Raw genomic sequence first — 19,021 nt, forward strand, 5'->3', positions numbered from 1 at the left:
CAAGGTCAAGTCGGCATGTTTGCCATTTATCCATTCCATGAATCTGCTCGAAATGCAATATTGCTTAGTCAAAACATTTCACATTCACCCACCAACCTAGGACTGTGACGTCCGGTTACAGCGAAACTTTTGACATTTCCGTTGTTGGAGCGGCCGGCCGTGTGTTAGGGGATAGCAAGATAGATTTTTGTCCGCGTATATATTGTTAGATAGATTCGTTACAGAGACCAGAGCTTTATTTTAGGTGGAATTATCATTTTAATTAGTTCCTCAAATATTACCTCAATTTCATTCTTGAACTATCAAAGTACATTACCAAAATGGTGGAGTTCTCCTATTGTTTTTAAGTAAAACACTACCACTAGTCATAGCACATGAAAATCCTCGCTAGGAGGCGTTTGGTAGGAAAAATTTATACTAAATGTTGAATGTTAAAACACTAGAAGAACCCCACGTCACTAAGAGAAGTTACAGATTTTGGCTTTGATATTTTAGTCCTCAAACTTTTCTTTTTCAGGTCAACTTCACCTTTTGCCCTACGTAAAATAACGCACGACCGTGTCTAGTCAGCTCTTGCATCACTCGTGATTGGAGATAAAAGAATATGTGGATAAAAATATCATCATTAATTATACAGTCTAAAACCTCTCTAGGGACCATTAATAATTGTAATGCGTTATTTAAAATACTCTCTCTATCCCCGAATAAATAGATTCTTAACAAGTTTAGGACAAACTAGTATGATACAGAAAAAAACATACTATCCTTCATTAACTGAAGTCTCGTGCCATAGGGAGGGACCAAAATGATTATTTCGCCCATGAGCTGCTAGCTTTTTATGTATTATACTGAGAGATATAGATAGTTCAGGGTCAAGCGAACGTGTTCTGACATTTTTCTGCAAAAAGAACTGGGCACAAACTTGAAGCGGGAGGATGAATTAAAAGCCACTGGAGAACGGAGATGCAGCGTGCTTCATTGTTAATGGGTGCTACTCATTGCGTTAGAGGAGACAACCTACCACGCGGTCACTAAACTAGCGTTGCGTGACACGTGAGTGGACCAGAGACTTTGGTTTCAAAATTCTATTCATGTTGGAAGCAACTTTAACCTTTTTTTCTGATAAATTTCTTCAAGGCATGTAATGCGTAGCTTGGAAAGGACTGATCAAAAAATAAGGATAATATTGTTTCCGTGCCGTAGCATAAACAGCTGAAGCAATGGGCTAGCTATGTGGCTACTATATACTTATATCTATGTAGCACATTATTAGAGTACGCACGGTAGGCCGCATCTAACTCCATCTATTAAGAAAAGACTTTCATGGCAATGGGATGTTACCTTGACCGTTAGATTTTACACACTTCCGTGTCCTTGGAGGACAAGGGAACCTAAGTGTAACTCATTTGTTATGTTCCTTGTAGTTAGTGGAACTTACATATCGGTTCGAATTCTCGACTTTAGTATTTTTTTGAAGCGAATCAGGGGAGAGCTACCGATTATATTAAAATGAAGATAAGCTTAGACTGAGCACAACGATGCAACGACTAGACAACTAGACGACCACAACCAACAACAAGAACCACTAAAAACAGACTTTAGTATCGATACTTCATTTTTAGGTTTGTTTTAAGATCTTATGAAGATAGTTTTAAAATGGTTGGCAAGGTGTTCATCGACAACAGGATACACTTGTATGGCTTTGCCAATCTTAAGATCTTTTGCCCAGTGTTTTAGAGATGATAATAGGGGTAGGGTTTACGTGCATGCATTCATAAGTTTTTGTGAGTGTGCATGCATGCATATTGATAGCATGTTCTAGTCTGATTAATAGTTCATTGATAGCTATGACAAAAAGGTAAGGCGATAGGGGACAACCTTGTATGATTCCTCATTCCGATCGAAAGGTGGCAGAAGGGTTTCCATTCACAAGGATGGAGAGAGATGAAGTGGATATGTAGGATTGAATCAGGTTGATGAAATGTCCATCATACCCCTAATATTGAACGACAACAACAATGAAGTTCCATTCTATATCATCAAAGGCTTTGGCTAGGTCAAGCTTGAGCACGAAGGCTTGCTAGTTCCGGGTTTTGAGTTAGAAGGAATGAACAATTTCTTTAGTTATGATGATGTTAGAGGCAATGTGCCTACTCTCAATGAACACCCCTTAAGAGGGGTGGATTGAATCCGGAAGGCGGGCTTTGAGTTTGTTAGCTAAAGACTTAGCTAGGATTTTGTAGACAATATTGTATAGGCTAATGGGTTCAAAGTCTTGGGGTGTGGTTGGGTTTTTTTGGATAAGCGCTATGAAGGTAGCATTGCGAGAGTCAGGGAGATATCTAGTTTGATAGGAGAAGATTACCTTATTCACATCTTTGGCAAGCCATTGCTAGACTGACTTGTAGAAACCTGCATTTAGCTCATGAAGTCCTGTCGCTGTAGTACTTCTCATTTTGTTGACTATTGAGTGAATTTCTTGAGGGTCTGGTGTAGAGTGAGTGAAATTGTTAGTTTCAGATACCTGGTCATGTGAGTTTGTTGCAGTGCTTGGGGGTGGTTGTTGAGCTACATTGGGAGGTGAAAATAGATTTGAAATAGGCATTGAGTGTAGCCTCAAGTTTTTGAGGTGTTGTTGACATGGAGCCATTGAGGTTAATGAGGTGTATGATTCTGTTCCTTCTGGTTCTTTTAAGAATGGATCGTTGGAAGAAGGTGGTGTTCCTGTCTTCTTTGGTTGCCCAAACTTTCTTGTATCTCCACCTATGGTAGGTATCTTGTTTGGTAAGGATGAGGTGGTGTTGTTGGTGCGTAATCTCTTTTTTGTAAGGATTGATTCTAGAGATGTGGTGGTTTGATTTGTTGTTGTAGTTGTGTTGTTCAAAGGTTTCGAGCTAGTCTGTGAGCTTAGGTTTATTTTTTCTGCTGGTTTTGAGGTTTATGGCTAAGTATCTAGTCTTTTGGTGGAAAGGGCATTCAGAAGAACTTGAATTAGCCATTAATAAACTCATCATATGTAACCATATCGAAGAATATAATGAACCGAAGTACTTACCAGTAAACCAGTATTAAGGGGCCTCCCAACGGGCCATCGTTCCCAATACCAAACCTGGAGTAGGTACGAGCAACCTCCAAGGTTTGCATACCCTGAGGTGCGACGGCAGGCAACGCATAGATGCCGATATGTCCATGTCAGGACTACGTTTCTCCAGCTATACGCCGCTATGTTCTCCCACGGCTAGCGTAGTATGTCAAGGAAGATCCAGCTGATGGTGTTGTCCGAGGTGTCTGGGAAGAGGAAAGCACCAAGAAAGTGCCAGAGCCACACTCGAGCGAACCTATCGATCTGAGCCTTCTCAGCCTATGGGTCCAAGTAATCAAAGCGCTCCGTGATCCAAGACGATGAAACACCGGAAGTTTTCCTGAAATTGACCAAAGAAAATGAGACCCGATGGCTATAGGAAAGCAATGCAAGTATTAAATAGGCTTGAATTACTCACTCATTTTTCTTGGAAGCCTCATCGTCCGGTGGAAGAAAGCCAGTAAACTGAGCCACCAGCTCCCTCCAGTGATCGTTGTCAATTATTCCTGTCATTGGAAGTCCTCCCAACCGAAGGCCTAAAATAGCCTTCACGTCCTGCATGGTCAAGGTCATCTCGCCACAAGGTAGGTGGAATGTGTGGGTCTTAGGCCTCCACCTGTTATAAGAATAGAACGATTGTTAGTTGCCTCAAATTTGTTATAAGAAAGTTTGTGTACAAAGAATGCACTCACACCTGTCTACAGCTGCAGTAAGTAGTGCTGTGTCAAGGGACGAAAGACCGTGGTTGATAACACGGACAAGCTCGAGGAAGCCGGCACACCGTATGTATGGTGCATAACGCTCGTCCCACTGGTGCGCCCTGATGTGCGTGCAGGGCCTCAAAGTAGGCAAGGCCACCTCTGCGTCGTTGTCACTCAAGATGTATGCCCGGTGCTGGTCGTTGTACTCCACCTCAAGAATGGGGTACAACGGGTGTTGCGTGGGAGGGGCCATCCTGTTACAAATTAATAAACAAAGTGTTAGAGTTTTCAAATTAACAAAATTCAAATTAACATTATGTAGCATTGCAAAATTTGAACTACTTATTATGCAATATGAAAGCACATGTATATATTCAAAGTAAAATTAACAGACATATCACGCACTAGTAACATAAACAACTTTACTAGGAATATAAGCATTTGACCAAACTTCATGAAGTCATCAAAATCGACATATCACAAACTAGTAAGTACCGACATTTGTAAACTAGTATCTATACCCAAAATCCCTAACTAAATAACTAACTATAAACTAAATAATAAATACCTAATCAATCCCTAAACCCAAAAATCCTAACCTCAAACCTAAAAACTACCTACGTAAATCACAAACAAATTCACTAACCTAACTATCCTAAATCACTAACTATCCTAAATCACTAACTATCATAAATTAATAACAATCATAAAACCCTAACTATCCTATATTACTAATCATCCTAAATCACTAATTATCCTAAAACAATAATAATGAAAATAACATAAAATCGAGAGGGAGGTACCTTAGTAGCGGGCGGCCTTGACGTACCGGTGTTCGTGGCGCGGCCGGCGCGGGCGCTGCGCGGTGGGAGTGGCCGGGCGCGGCCGCGTGCGGCTAGCGGCGGGCGATGCGCGGCGGCGGGTGGGCGGGCAGGGGTGCGTGCGGGCGGGGGAGGGGGCTCGCTCGCGATATTTATTTGGCCTAGCCGCGCCATGCTCTGTGGCGCAGCACTGCCGCGCCAAGATCGGTGGCGCAGCAGAGCTCTGCCACGTCAACGATCGCGATTCCATTCGTCGCCACGTCAGACCTCTGCCGCACCACCATGCATGGCGCGGCATAGGCATTTGGCCGCGCCAGGGCAATAGGCGCGGCCAAAAGTGTTAGTTTTTAAAAAAAACCCGACCGTGTTAGATTTAAAATTAGTTTTCAAAAAGTGTTAAAATTAAAAAAAATCGCTGCACACAGACACTCATCCAAACACAAAGAGAGGATATATATCATGTCCTGGACAAGAAAGCCTCATTCAAGATAGGTAGCAAGGACTAGAAATTTCAGTATACAAGTTTATCCATGGGTGCCCTTTCACACATCACGGGTCACATATTTGAATGGCCATATTTACCATAAGTTGCAACATATATATCAGAAAATTATCTAACTAACAACAAGGATATAGTGCATTGCATTCGTAATCTGGCTCATACATCAGTTCTAAGTTGTATAATGCAATAATGGAAAACTTTACAAAAACAAACAACAGACACTATCAAACTAGCAAAAATCTGAATATCTGTAATGACTTTTACCAGATGGGAAATAGTAGGTTGGTTTGCCAATGTTGCAGCAAATTTCCTGACAAAATTGCAAGACATACTACTTTATTAACCTGATATATATGGTAATTTGATCTAGGATGGTAAGTAGTAACTAGTAGTGAGGTGTTAGCTTGCAAACCTGGTGACAGGACAGTGTCCGATAAAACCAGTGTGATCTTTAGTATTTACAGCAGCGGCTAGTTTCCTGAAGCAATGAAATCAAATCAATTAGAGATCCCGTTCGTGCAAGCTACAAGTGATTAACAGGTCCAATCTACAAAAAATATATTGATCCAATGATTAGCCTTGTGAAAGAAATAAACACTGCCCTGTTGCAATGTTAGTTTTCAAAGCAGCAACAGCAGATAGGCGATCTTGCTGGAGCCTTTAAAGGGCCCGGACTGAGGCGTCAGCTTCAGGAAAATCACCTTGGAACTCTTGACTGTCTGCAATCACAGAATGAATTATTTGCAGCTATTAATTTGTCATCTTGAATAATTTGCAGTTATTGAATTATGAGTTCTTAATATCTCCATACCTGAATTGCACAACATTACATATTCTAAGTGCTAACAGCAAAAGCCAAATAACTAAGAATGTTCTCCAAAGTGGTGTCTCCACTACTCCAGTACAACACATAACAAAAATGAGTGGGAAAAAATATGTGATGCCATTAAAATTGTCGTCCAACTCCCACCCCACATGCATACTAGTGTATTGAGAATCTAGAGAAAATTAACTTCCAGTAGCAGACAAGTATTACACTGAAAATATTGCCGCCGAATTGCCAACTAATTAGCAAGATATTGATGCAAACTTTAATCCGCAAGCCCCTGACAGCACTGCACGCCGAGGGCGGCACACACCTGCAGCGTAGTTTGACGAGGCAGATCAAGCACGTGATGACGGCACACACCTGCACACCTGCCGTCGCCTCAGTTGGCCTAGGCCGTGGTACTAGAGAGGAGTAAGGACGGGAGAGAGGGGCGGCGTCTAGTCGGGAGAGGACGGGATCCAGCTAGGGTTTCTCCTGAGGATGCTAGTTTTATATAGCGTGAGAGTATTGCGGACCGTCCGATCGCAAAATCAACGGTCAAGATCATGGGCCAAACACAGTGGGGCGGCTGGTAATAGCCGCCTCTACATACCAGTCGTCCCTACAAATCGACGTATTTGTAGAGGAGGCTCGTATTATCAGCCGCCCCTACTGTGCCATTTGTAGGGGTGGCTGCTATGCTGAAGCCCGAGCACGTCACTGTAAGGGCTGCTCCAATGCCAGCCGTCCCTAAAAATAAAGCCCCGTTGCTACAAGCTGTTTTTCACGTAGTGCGTGGCGCCACTTTCTTTCCTGCACCACGCCAGTAGCGTGCGTGAGCTGCAGGGGCGGAGCTAGAGTAAATACGAAGGGGTGCGCTTGACTCGCGGGTGCATAGAATTTTACCGTATGATGCAAATATGGTAAAATTTTGATCATAATCACTATTTCTTGATATTTTTTGGGTGCGTTCGCACCCTATTTAGTGTATATAGATCCGCCCCTGGTGAGCTGTATGCAAATATCATGGCGGTGGGGTTACACACAAACCGTGTTTGAAATTTCTTATCTGACGACAAATTCGTGGACAAACAAACACATGGTGACGTTCAGTCGTTGTCCCGTATCCGTTGGGCCAGCAGTGCGTGGGGGCCCATCCCATCCTCCTCCTTCACCTACTACCATGATCGAGTCGACTAATAGAGACGCGGCCAAAAAACTAAGTACACGCATGCATTACCAAATATATAAGCATCTCAGCTAGCTAGTTGTCATATATAATCATAAATAGTAGTGTCATTTATGGCCATTAGACGTTCCTCTTGGGTTGGGTTGGGCCTATATATACTCGTGCCATCTCTCAAACACATTTCATACATGAGCGCACACACACACAAGCTGCTAGCAGCTTAATCACTACACACACACTCCAAAAAGGGGAAAAGAAGCAAGGTGCTAGCTAGCTAAGCTAAGCATGGGCACCATCGATGACACCGCCGGGTTCCCGGTGACGAGGACGAGCAGGTCGCTGGTGCCGCCGTCGTCGGCGACGCCGCGGGAGACGCTGCGCCTGTCAGTGATCGACCGCGTGGCGGGGCTGCGCCACCTGGTGCGGTCCCTGCACGTGTTCGCCGGCGAGAACAAGGCGGCGGTAGCGAAGCCGACAACGCCGGCGAAGGCGCTGCGGCAGGCGCTGGGGAAGGCGCTGGTGGACTACTACCCGTTCGCGGGGCGGTTCGTGGGGGCGGAGGACGGGGAGGTCCGGGTGGCGTGCACCGGCGAGGGCGCCTGGTTCGTGGAGGCCGCCGCGGCGTGCTCCCTGGAGGAGGTCCGGCACCTGGACCACCCCATGCTCATCCCCAAGGAGGAGCTGCTGCCGGAGCCCGCGCCCGACGTCAACCCGCTCGACATGCCGCTAATGATGCAGGTATGTGTGTGTTGTGATCACTGCACTATATACATCTCCATGCATGCATGAATCAAGCAGTAATATATAAATAACATGCATGCCTAGGCCTAGCTAGCAAGCTAGGAGTAGTAGTTTCATGATGCAATATTTGTGTTTTGTATGTACTAGCATGCAAAAAGAAAAAAAAAGAACCATTGTATAGTTAGTGGTGAGAAGCATGATTAGTAATATAGTGAAAAGAAAGTTAATCAGCGAATCACAGTGAGAAAAGTTAGAGTGAAGGAAAAGAGAAAGAACCCTTAGTTTGAAGCTAAGAAACTTTGGCGCCATGCATACGTACTATCACTATTTATTAGTCTCAAAGATATGATATATAGGGAATATTGTGGTTGAAAAAGGTACGACTGTTGAATAGAATTTCGCACTTAACCAGCTAGCGACATGCATGCAAAACCGTGACGTACGACTGGTCAACCATATATATACATGCATATTAATCATCAATTCTTGTCTCCGCTAGTTAAAAAAAAATGGTTCCGTCATCATAATTGTATGCTCTTATTATATATGTATATATTATTAGCTATAGGTACGTACGGTGGACTACCGTCCATACGTATTTCATCTTTATTATAAATATATGCGCAGTGCTATAAAGAAAATAAAACAAGGGGTGCAATGAAATCGCAAGGTTTTCTAAAAATAGAACGTATATATGTCTCTGTTTTTTAGTTTGGGATGGCAACGTGTCGTCGCCGTGCACGTTTTTTTTTCTTTGCGACTCGGGGGTTTCATTCCTCAAGAAACATCAAAAAAAAAAAAATTACAAAAATGACCCTCGAAAAATTGACTATTTAATTACGATGACACTCGGTGGATAACAAGTGGGTCCATCGGAGTCTATGAATATAAGTTCAGTATCAAATCTACAAACGACCGATGCGACACAGGACGGGGCAAACTGCAGTCACAAAAAAAAAATCGTGCACGATTAATTAAGCAAATAAATGGTGTACTTAACAGTGGGTGAGAGGAGCTACTAATAACGTACGTAACAGGTGTCGCTAGCTAGCGAGCTATTGGTCCATTCCATGGGTAGGTGAGGTGCGGACTGACTGATGTGATGATGATGAGCTAGCAGCACCACCAAGGCGTATGTACGACGACGTACGTACAACAGTGACCGCCTACCAGTACTGATAGAGTGATACGGATATATATACCACATATATGCACTATTTTGAAAGCAAATGCAAGTAAAGACGACTGCAGTAGACCAGTCGTGGGTGAGCAACATGCATGCATGTTTGCTTCTTAAGGATCGGATCGGATCTCCACTGATGCTCGCTCTAAGACGGAGCATATACATTCATATCTATATATTTTTTATTTAAACTAAAGAAGATCGGTGAAGATCGATCGTGAATAAATAAATAAATAAATAAAATCGGCTGTCAAGACAGCTTCGGAGCATCGAGTTATTGCTCTGTTTGCTTGACTGATAAGCCATGACTGAAAATACTGTTGGCTGATTTATTGTGAGAGAAAAATACTATTCGTTGACTAAAAAAAATACGGTTTATAAGCCAAGCGAACGGTGTATTCATATGTCCCAGCCGGCCGGCCAGCTTTGATCCCATCATATTGCAAAATAATTTATGTATTACACTCCTATTTCATTTCATTTAGTTTGGAGCCACACAATCTCAATCTCAGATAATAAGTTCCATCAGGATAGGAGTGCACTAATAATACAATAATCGTACCTATATATCTGCCTACCACCACTACAGTCTACACTCTCTACAGTCAACAGTGCATGATGCATGCGTGAGATCGAGCTAGCTAGCTAGCCATATCCATTTCTAAACTAGCTAGCCGGTCGGAAAAGATATATATAAATAAAATAAATAGTAAGATGTAATCAACATCAAATGGACCGGAGATGACATGTGCCATACGTAATGTTTACTTCATGCATGCACGTCGTCCATCTAATCCTGCAGCTTGTCGTTGCAGTATTTATGTATCTATGCATGTTTATGTTGGTTTACGTAGCTATCTGAAAGTTGTAAGGTCGTTGTTAACCTCTAGCTAGGTTTTTTTTTGTGTGTGTAAAACCTCTAGCTAGGGATTGGTTACCAGCAGATGGGAAAACAAGAAAAACGCTGCGTCACCACGCTTCCTAGTTTAACTTCTTTAGCCTATTCGCTTGCTCGTAAACGATCGTAAATTTCTAGCCGGGAACAGTGTTTTTCTCTCACACCAAACTAGCCAGCAGTAAATAATCCACGATACGATACGGCCTCCCGAACAGGCTGTCGTGAATGAACAATTATATTAGGACAAATAAACGAAAAGTTAGGAAAACAGTAAGGGACCGGTAGTACCGTTGCCATATTATGGCCCCGTTCAGTTTACCCCATATTCGGTGTGTTCGACTTCTTTTTTTAGCCGGAACAGTGTTTTTCTCTCACAACCGGAACAGTATTTTTCAGCCAGTTTCAGACCAACGAACAGGGCATATATATACATACTAGCTCACTACTGCACAGCCAAAAGTAAGTAATGATATGATGACGACGTTTTATTTGGACATTGACAAAATACTAATACTCATCACTGCAGCCGGCCGCCACAAATAACAAGCAAAAATATTTATGCTAATGGCAGCTAGCTTTTCTCAGCATGTATATATATTAGGCTAGCTAACTAGCCACTACAAGCTCCAAGCCGGCCAGCCGGCCGAAGAGCACGCACGCGCCTATATATATAATAATCACACATATCTTTTGTCGTCTCAAGTTGGATTATATAGTAATCACGCATGATTAGTTTCAGCATGGGCCATCACTGTGTGATCGATGTACTCCATCATTCAACAACCAACCTGGAGATTAAAAAAGGTGCTATGCTATATATATAATGGCTAGCTAGCTTGGTAATTTTGTTACGTAGTACTACGCATTAGACCATTTCTTTGAGATACATTAACTACATGCGCTAGCTCCTGGTGACAAATGGCGACCGCCACCGAGATATGACTATTCTAATATAGTACAGATCTAAGATATGCATGGCGCATCATGCATGAAAAGTGCATGAATCTTCAGTGTCCAGAAAAAGCTAGGAAAGTAGGTAAATTAATCTTCAGTAAATCTAGTGGCCGGTGCAGCAGTTGGTAAGATGTTAGCGCGTCAAAAAGAAAAAGGCTCTGGGGTACTAACATCTGTCTGGATAATAACGTACCACAGGCCGGCCGGGTGAAAAGCTACCTGGGCATGCAGGTCAAGTGCCTCCATCGCTCACGTAGCTTTCACTCTGGTCGAGTGACAGCGGCCACGTCGACTCACCTTATCTCTTGCTACCAAATTTTAACCTCCCATCGATCAACCATCAGATATTCCTCCTTTACGTGTTATATATATATATATATATATATATATATATATATATATATATATATATATATATATATATACACACACACACAGACATGGTGTGGCTAACTAACTGTACTAATCTACTAATGAATTATTTTCATCTCACCTTAATCATTGTTAGCCTTATCAAGTTACTAGTATACCGTATTAAGGGCCTCTTTGGCACGGCTTATGCCGGCTTCGACTTCATCTATTTTGCGCAAATCGAGGCACGGTAGCGTGAAGCCGTTTTGTAAGCCGGGGTTAAAATGAACTAAAAGCTGGGAAAAGCTAGTTTTTCTGGCTTCACCGACTTTGGCTTCACCGGTGAAGCCGTTTTGGATGAGCCGTGCCAGAGGGGGCTTAATTTTGCTTATTGGCTTCTCTCACTCATGACGATGGAAATGGACACGTACGTGGATGGATGAAACTGCAGGTGACGGAGTTCACGTGCGGCGGCTTCGTGGTGGGTCTCATCTCCGTGCACACCATCGCCGACGGCCTGGGCGCCGGGCAGTTCATCAACGCGGTGGCGGACTACGCCCGCGGCGCCGTCACCAAGAAACCCCGCATCACCCCTATCTGGGCGCGCGACGTGATCCCGGACCCGCCGAAGATGCCGGCGCCGCCGCCGCGCCTGGACCTGCTCGACCTGGTGTACTTCACGACGGACCTGAGCCCGGACCACATCGCCAAGGTCAAGTCGCGGTACCTGGAGGCCACGGGGCAGCGCTGCTCGGCGTTCGACGTGTGCGTGGCGCGCACCTGGCAGGCCCGCGTCCGCGCGCTCGCGATCCCTGACCCCGCCGCGCCGGTGCACGTCTGCTTCTTCGCCAACACCCGCCACCTGCTCCCCACCACGGCGTCGCCGGCCAGTGGGTTCTACGGCAACTGCTTCTACACCGTGAAGGCGACGCGGCCCAGCGGCGAGGTGGCGGCGGCCGACGTGGTGGAGGTGGTGCGCGCCGTCCGGGACGCCAAGGCCAGGCTCGCCGCCGACTTCGCGCGGTGGGCGGCGGGCGGGTTTGATCGGGACCCCTACGAGCTCACCTTCACCTACGACTCCCTCTTCGTCTCCGACTGGACAAGGCTCGGGTTCCTCGAGGCCGACTACGGCTGGGGCACGCCGATACACGTCGTGCCGTTCTCCTACCACCCGTTCATGGCCGTCGCCGTCATCGGGGCGCCGCCCGCGCCCAAGCCCGGCGCGCGCATCATGACCATGTGCGTCCAGGAGCAGCACCTGCCCGAGTTCCAGGAGCAGATGAACCAGCCGTCCTCGTGATCGATCATGCATCCAGGTGCAAGTTTGGAATTATTTGTCAATAAACGAACGAACGAACCGTACGTCGTCGTACGATGAGCTTGCTATATACAAGTACACCTCGTCAACTGAATGGATTCGAATTCGCGTGTAATTTGCTTGTATGTATGTATGTATATGAATGTCAACACCGTATACCTGCCCGGCTGTGCCTAAAAATGTCGGCCTAAGCTTTTCTTCATGCACCTGTAGCAATTCACGGATGAATGAATGAAAATATGAAATAAAGGTCCATGATTTGTACCGCATGCACATCTCCTATACTACAGGTGCCTCTGTTGTTCGGCGGTCTTAGAAAGTGGCTTGAGGGAGACAGGCCGGCCAGGGGGAGCACGAGGGCGCCGGTCGGAGCGGCAAGCCGGCGGAGCCGCCACCGATCGTGGATGGTGGAGGAAAACGGTTGGCGACGGGAGGGGCGGAGGAGGATCCAGCAACGCCGGGTTAGAGGGACAGGGGGCAGGAGAGGCAAGCTCGGCGTAGGGATGCCGTCGGGGATGGGACGTGGCCGGTGGTAGCTAGGCTGGGGAGCGGGCAATTCTCTTTGTACTGCTATATACACCCGATCGGTAGGTTGTGAATTATACTCCTGGTGCATATCGGTATCATTAGATTGCTAATAATTAAATATATTTTTATAGTAAACTTATTTGTAGATACAATGTCATTTAAATTATCAACAAATCTATTTAAAAAAGTTTCACCAGCACAAATGCTACAGTGACACTCGCTTGGGAACCGAGGGAGTATTATGAACCATCAACGACTTGTGATTGAAACTTGGCTGAAATATAGTATAGTTGGCAGGATTTGACTCATGATCGTGTCGGCCGAGCTAACAAACTGAAAGTGCGATGGATGTTAATGAAGATAGCTTAGCTGATGTGGAACCTAACCTTGTTTTGTGGGCGGCGGGCCTCACTAGCTAGTAAATTATTTCGCCTAGGTCTGAAACTGGAAGTGTCGTGTCGTCTGTCTGTCGTCGTCGTCCTATGCTTTCTGACGCCAAGCTGCCGCCGGTATGACGTATGCAGCCACGAACAGGAGCACAGCACAGCCGATTATTGTTTCCTTCTCGACGTTCTCCCTCGATATCTTAACACTCGAGATTTGTCATTTTTATGTGAATTATTAGAGCAGAACGTACGATCAGTTTGAATAGCTTCGATATATTTTCTTTTTTGGCACTGATGACGCATATCGTGCATAGTAGTATGAAGTATATATATAGAACTAGCAGGTAACCCACGCTTCACGCCGGCAATAGCACGCGCTGTGTCCAACAGACTTAGGTACAATGACAAAGGCGCCGTATATGTATCAGGCAACTGTGATTCAAGCATAATATCTAGTTTTGCAGCATGTGTAAACAGACTGAAATAATGGCATGTTTTATACAGGGAGAATAGGACTGTGAAAGTAAGAAAGTCTTCGTGCTTCCATGGCAGTTGTTGATGTTCGGGAGATGCTGATCCTGCATACAAAAAGCGCTTAAGGGCCTGTTTGAACGAAGAAATCCAAAACGCAGGAATAAGGTATGATGAAAAGTGAAAAACTACGGGATTTCAAAACACAGGAACAGAAAATTTAGGCTGTTTGGAACAAATGAATTTATAACATAGGAATTATAACATGTTAGGCAAATATGTGTACTAATTACTATATCTATTAGGCACGAATATGACCCCCCATGTTCTTCTCGCCTTAACTGCTGTTTTTTCCCTCCACTTCACACGCCCTACCTCGGGCTTCAGCGAAGGAAAACAAAACAATGGATCAAACTGGATTCTTTCATTCCCGTGAAATTGCTTCACAGCTACAGTATTTTGGAGGAACGGTTTGGGCGATTCCTCCATTCCAAACGCTCACATGAGTTTCCTTTCCTCTGTTTCTGATTCCTGCAATTTTCCTATGGTATTCCTTCAATCCAAACACAGCCTAAATCTACTCTCTTTCCACTTGAAGCGGTTGTTACATATGGAGAGTAGAAAGTGTGTCAATCATCATCATGACCGCAGCGGCTCGGGTGAACAGGCCTCCCGCTCACTACCGGGAACAGGATCTTTGCACGAAAACACTGGGCAAACCCTTTGCCGAGTGTAGGCACTCGTAAATTTCTTAACGGCAAACAGTCTTTGCCGAGTGTTTTTTGTCGGGCACTCGACAAAAACTTTGCCGAGTGCCCGAAAAACACTTGGCAAATATTTTTCCAAAAAAAAATAAAAAAAAACAGCACCACCACGCCAGCCTCTCCACCAACAGTGCCGCCGCCATCGCCGGCGAGCTCATCGCCTCCTCGCGCTCGACTGGCTCGCGTAGCTCTTGCGCCTGCCACCACGCCCGCCGCCGCCATGCCCGCCGCCGCCAACACACCACCACCACCACCACGCCTCCCGCCGACGCCACGCCACCACCATGCCTCCCTCCGATGCCATGCCACCACCAGCACCACGCCGCCACCGTGAGAGAGAGGGGGAGCAGTGGCGGCCGGATTCGGGGAGGAGGAGGAGGGGAGGGCCGGCGCCCGGATCCGGAGAGGGAGGGGAGGGCGGGGCCACGCCGGAGAGGGAGGGGAGGGGCGCGTCGGAGGAGGGGAGGCGTGGAGGGAGGGGGAGCGGCGTGGCGGCGCGTGCGGGCGGATCTGGGGAGGAGGCGGGGGAGGAGGGAGGGGAGCTGAGGGCCCAGCAGATCTAGTGAGGGGAGGGCGGGGCCACGTCGGTGCCAGAGAGGGAGGAGGGGAGGGAGGGGAGGGGGCGTGTCAGAGAGGGAGGGGAGGGGCACGCCGGAGAAGGAGGGGGGTGGCGCCGGCGGGAGGAGGAGTGGGGTGCGAAGGCAGCTAGGAGAGGGGAGCGGCGGGCAGGGAGAGGGGAACGAGGAGCGGGGGCAGGGAAGGAGGGGGTGTGCGTGCGTGTTAAGTGTGCGGCGGGCAGGGGCTTTGCCGAGTGCCCAGGATCTGGCACTCAGCAAAGCAGTGTTTGCCGAGTGTCCTAGATCTGACACTCGGCAAAGGATTTTTTTATTTTTATTTATTTTTCTCTTTTCATGGAGGGACACGTGGCACGATGTTTGCCCAGTGCCGTAATTTGCCGAGTGTTTTTCCCATATTTGCCGAGTGCTGGAGTTTGCCGAGTGTTTTTCAGTATAATTGCCGACTGTCAGAATGTTTGCTGAGTGTTTTCTAGTAAGGCACTCGACAAACAGAGAGTTTGCCGAGTGTTAGAATCTTTGCCGAGTATTTTTAGTTTGGCACTTGGCAAAGAGATGGTTTGCCGAGTGTCCGATAAAATATACTCGGCAAAGAATATGACACTCGGCAAAGCCTTCGATTCCGGTAGTGGCTCCCATCTCGTCACCCACCAGCCCCACCCCTCTCTAGCCACGTGTGGGGGCTGCGCCGACGATTCTGCTACGCCGCCACCGCCGCCGCTAGTACCAGCCCCATGGCGGCTGCCGCTTCTTCCACGCTGGCGGCCGCGCCGCCGGAGTTGACTGCCGTGGACCTGCCAAGCACGGACCTACCGGCCACCACCTTGTCCACGATGCGGGACGACCTCGACGGCGCCAGATCTGGCGCCTCCTGCACCCTGGTAGCGGCGGAGACAGCTCCGTGAGCCCTGATGGCCGGGCCCCCGTGGGCGAGCAGTCAGCGGACCTGTCGACAACGATGGTGGATGCAGCGGCCTCCCTGTGCGCGTCCTCACTTTCCCTTTCACCATCCCCTTCTATCCGGTTGGCGGCCCAATGGGACATCCCAAGGCCTGTCGTTGGGCGGAGGACAGCTTCTCCGATGACTCCGACGTGGAGGCCTCGCCGATAGCCTCCTCATTCTTGTACATCGACGCGGTTCACCGGATGCAGCAACCGCATCCAATGTCGCCCGTCGTTGGGGGCACGCACGACGCCAACGATGGGGTGATGGGCGGTCGGGGTGTAGCTGTTGGCGCCGAGAGGCGGCGTAGGCTGCGTAAGCATCACCGAGCACGGCCACAGCTCCTCCATGGGCTGCCTGTCCACGACATAGACGTGAGTGGTGGAGCCTCCTGGGTTGTGAGCGATGCACACGACGCTTGCCAGTCCATCAGAAACTCAATCCACGCGTACCTATCGGCAACCGCTGTCGCATCACCACCCTAGATGTGGATGGCTCGCGCAAGGTCCTATCGCGAGGGCTGGCAAATGACGATGAGGGGACAGGAGCCAACCAGCCAGCTAGCGGTCGACTTCCGAGGTGCATCCCGACGGACCTTCACGGCAAGTGCATCAATTGCCTCTCCTCCATGCATCAGTTGGCAACCTGCAAGCTGCCCCAGCGATGTCTGCGGTGCAAGGGATTTTGACACATTGTGCGCAATCGCAAGCAGTCATGGCGCATGGGCTCTGGGAGCTCGGGCGATGCAGGCGCCGTGGGTCGTCAACCACAAAGCTCTATTTGTTGGACCCTCAACTCCTGCTCCATTTGGCCAGTGGACCACGGTGGTTCGTGAGACTATGGTAGGGTCGAGATGGACAATGCCATTCGTGCTAGCAGCGGTCGCTGGCACCGACGATGGAGGCATCATGGGCGGTTGGTAGGGGCAGCCCAGGTAGCACCGACCATCACCTTGGCCGCTGCTAGAGCCCTAACCAAGCACGGTGAGCTAACCAGCGAGACAGGGGCTCCTACTAACAATGCTGCCCCTTTGTTGTTGCACACTGCTCCCCTGAGTTAGACCTCCTGGCGTTGGAGCTATGCAAGAGCATGGGGCCTCCCACGTGGGTAGACCCAATGTTGGAGGAGCTTGACGCCTCGCTCGTCATGAGCCGGGCAGCAGGAGCACAAGCGCTAGGGTGCCAGCCTACTCAGGTGGCCACGCCTCAGGAGGTTAAAGCATCTGTGGTGGAGATGGCACTACTATAGATTGACTTTTCACCATCGCTACTTTCACTACCGTAGCGATAGAAGCGATGGTGTTATACTTCCACCACCGGTTGGACCGATAGCGAGGCCTCCAAGGCAAGGAAACCGGCAGTTGAAAACCATCAAGGCGGCGGCGGTAGTGGGGTTGAATTCCACCATCATTTGGAATGTCGAGCTGACTGTGATAGGCGTTATGGCCGCTGGCCCTACACGACCGTTTGGTGTACCGGCGGTAGTAAATTTAGCATTGAGTTCATTTCCGCATTTTCCAACTACCAACAACACAGTTGGCATCACCATTACTTTCCTATGGAGTATATGCCTCGTCTTCCTAGATGCTTATACTGCTCCTATCTGCTTCTCCATCTTCAAGGTTGGCCTATTTAAGCGGGGCTAGATGCGCTTCTTGGCAATCCATACACTCCTTCCTCCTTAGATACAGATAGATATAGACAAAGCTCATGAGCCAACCTAGCTATATTTTCTTCATCGCCATGGCGCTCCTTCTCCAACTCCTCCAGTGGTAGCAGTGGTGTTGGGAGAAGGCCTTCAAGATTGGGTACTACCGGCATCTAGGTATAGCGGGGCTGCTCGATCTAGGTGCTAGTGGAAGTTTTACGATTAAGGGGGTTCGCTTATTTGGGCAAGCCAAGGGCTACTCAATGGACTTTGGCATCCCTAGTTTGCCCTACGCATTTCTTAGTGCCTGATTCACCATCCTGGTGCCCTAGTGATCCTCCTTCCTCTGGAGCAGCAGCGATGACGGTGGCACTTCTCTTCCTCGCCTAGCCGCCTCCTCTTCTTCAATGCCTCTATCTCCCTTGCACTCGTGGCCATGAGAGGTGTAGTAGGGAAGGTAAACCACCTCACTGAGATGCTCCTCTTCTTGCCTCTATCTCTCTCGTGCTCACAACCATGAGAGGTGCAGGAGCAGGGAAGGTAAAGCACCTCACTGAGATGCTGGTGGAAGTTTTGTGAGGTGCTACCTCATCCTTAGCTTGCATTGCCTATCTCTAGACTCGACTATGGGATGTACCTGTACTCACAGGACTTTGTTATTGTACGCCCAGTAGTCTTCGATAGGTCTCTGTTATTGTACAACTGTGGAATATAACTAAAGTTATCAATGAAATTGTTGTGATGATTGTTACTGTGTTAGATGAGGATGAAATGTGGCAGGGAATCAAATGTGCCAGGGAATCTCAACCGCATCGTGTTCATCACTCCATCGCCCGTGAATCACGTGGGTGGCCGCGGAATGTCATGGACCTTGACTGTTGCCTTCCCCGGCACGTGTCTTGAGGTGGGGCTATTTAAGCCAAGGTAAGGGGAGCCTCTCTATCAAACTCCAATCCTACTTCCTCCCTTAGCATCAGAAAAACAAGAGAAAACCTTGAGTTGCACAGTAGTCTCCTCATCGCCATGGCCTCCCTCAGTCCTGCATCGACTCTAGCGCCGCTGGGAGAAGGCCTTCAAGATTAGCTTCCTGCCAACACCTATGTGTGCCTATATGCATGTTCGCTCAATTCCTCGGTGCTAGTGGAAGTTTTGCGACGGT

General features: G+C 47.7%; 2 protein-coding genes and 1 long non-coding RNA gene across 3 annotated transcripts; 1 reads left to right on the forward strand and 2 right to left on the reverse strand.

Moving 5' to 3' along the window:
- Positions 1 to 3,161: 3,161 nt before the first annotated feature.
- Positions 3,162 to 4,724, reverse strand: LOC136511811 (protein MAINTENANCE OF MERISTEMS-like). Its single transcript, XM_066505836.1, has 4 exons — positions 4,587 to 4,724; positions 3,777 to 4,037; positions 3,501 to 3,698; positions 3,162 to 3,422 (listed from the first exon to the last, which is right to left on the reverse strand). Exons 2-4 carry the CDS (start codon positions 4,034 to 4,036, stop codon positions 3,362 to 3,364), a joined length of 519 nt encoding a protein of 172 aa, XP_066361933.1. The 5' UTR covers position 4,037; positions 4,587 to 4,724; the 3' UTR covers positions 3,162 to 3,361.
- Positions 4,725 to 5,191: 467 nt separating this feature from the next.
- Positions 5,192 to 6,381, reverse strand: LOC136511766 (uncharacterized). The gene is made up of 3 exons (XR_010772830.1): positions 6,246 to 6,381; positions 5,519 to 5,825; positions 5,192 to 5,416 (listed from the first exon to the last, which is right to left on the reverse strand). It is a non-coding gene; the product is annotated as an uncharacterized lncRNA (long non-coding RNA).
- An 875-nt stretch (positions 6,382 to 7,256) lies between these two features.
- Positions 7,257 to 12,819, forward strand: LOC136510017 (acyl transferase 4-like). The gene is made up of 2 exons (XM_066504590.1): positions 7,257 to 7,841; positions 11,682 to 12,819. Exons 1-2 carry the CDS (start codon positions 7,389 to 7,391, stop codon positions 12,528 to 12,530), a joined length of 1,302 nt encoding a protein of 433 aa, XP_066360687.1. The 5' UTR covers positions 7,257 to 7,388; the 3' UTR covers positions 12,531 to 12,819.
- The last annotated feature ends 6,202 nt before the right edge of the window (positions 12,820 to 19,021 follow it).

Source organism: Miscanthus floridulus, chromosome 16 (assembly GCF_019320115.1).
Source record: "Miscanthus floridulus cultivar M001 chromosome 16, ASM1932011v1, whole genome shotgun sequence".
In the NCBI taxonomy this organism is placed as follows: domain Eukaryota; kingdom Viridiplantae; phylum Streptophyta; class Magnoliopsida; order Poales; family Poaceae; genus Miscanthus; species Miscanthus floridulus.

Coding starts and splice junctions, on each gene's coding strand:
- LOC136511811 (XM_066505836.1), bottom strand. CDS start 4,036: ATGGCCCCTCCCACGCAACACCCGTTGTACCCCATTCTTGAGGTGGAG. Junction 3,699..3,776: donor CTTACTGCAGCTGTAGACAG/GTGTGAGTGCAT, acceptor TTCTTATAACAG/GTGGAGGCCTAAGACCCACA. Junction 3,423..3,500: donor GAGGCTTCCAAGAAAAATGA/GTGAGTAATTCA, acceptor GGTCAATTTCAG/GAAAACTTCCGGTGTTTCAT.
- LOC136510017 (XM_066504590.1), top strand. CDS start 7,389: ATGGGCACCATCGATGACACCGCCGGGTTCCCGGTGACGAGGACGAGC. Junction 7,842..11,681: donor ACATGCCGCTAATGATGCAG/GTATGTGTGTGT, acceptor ATGAAACTGCAG/GTGACGGAGTTCACGTGCGG.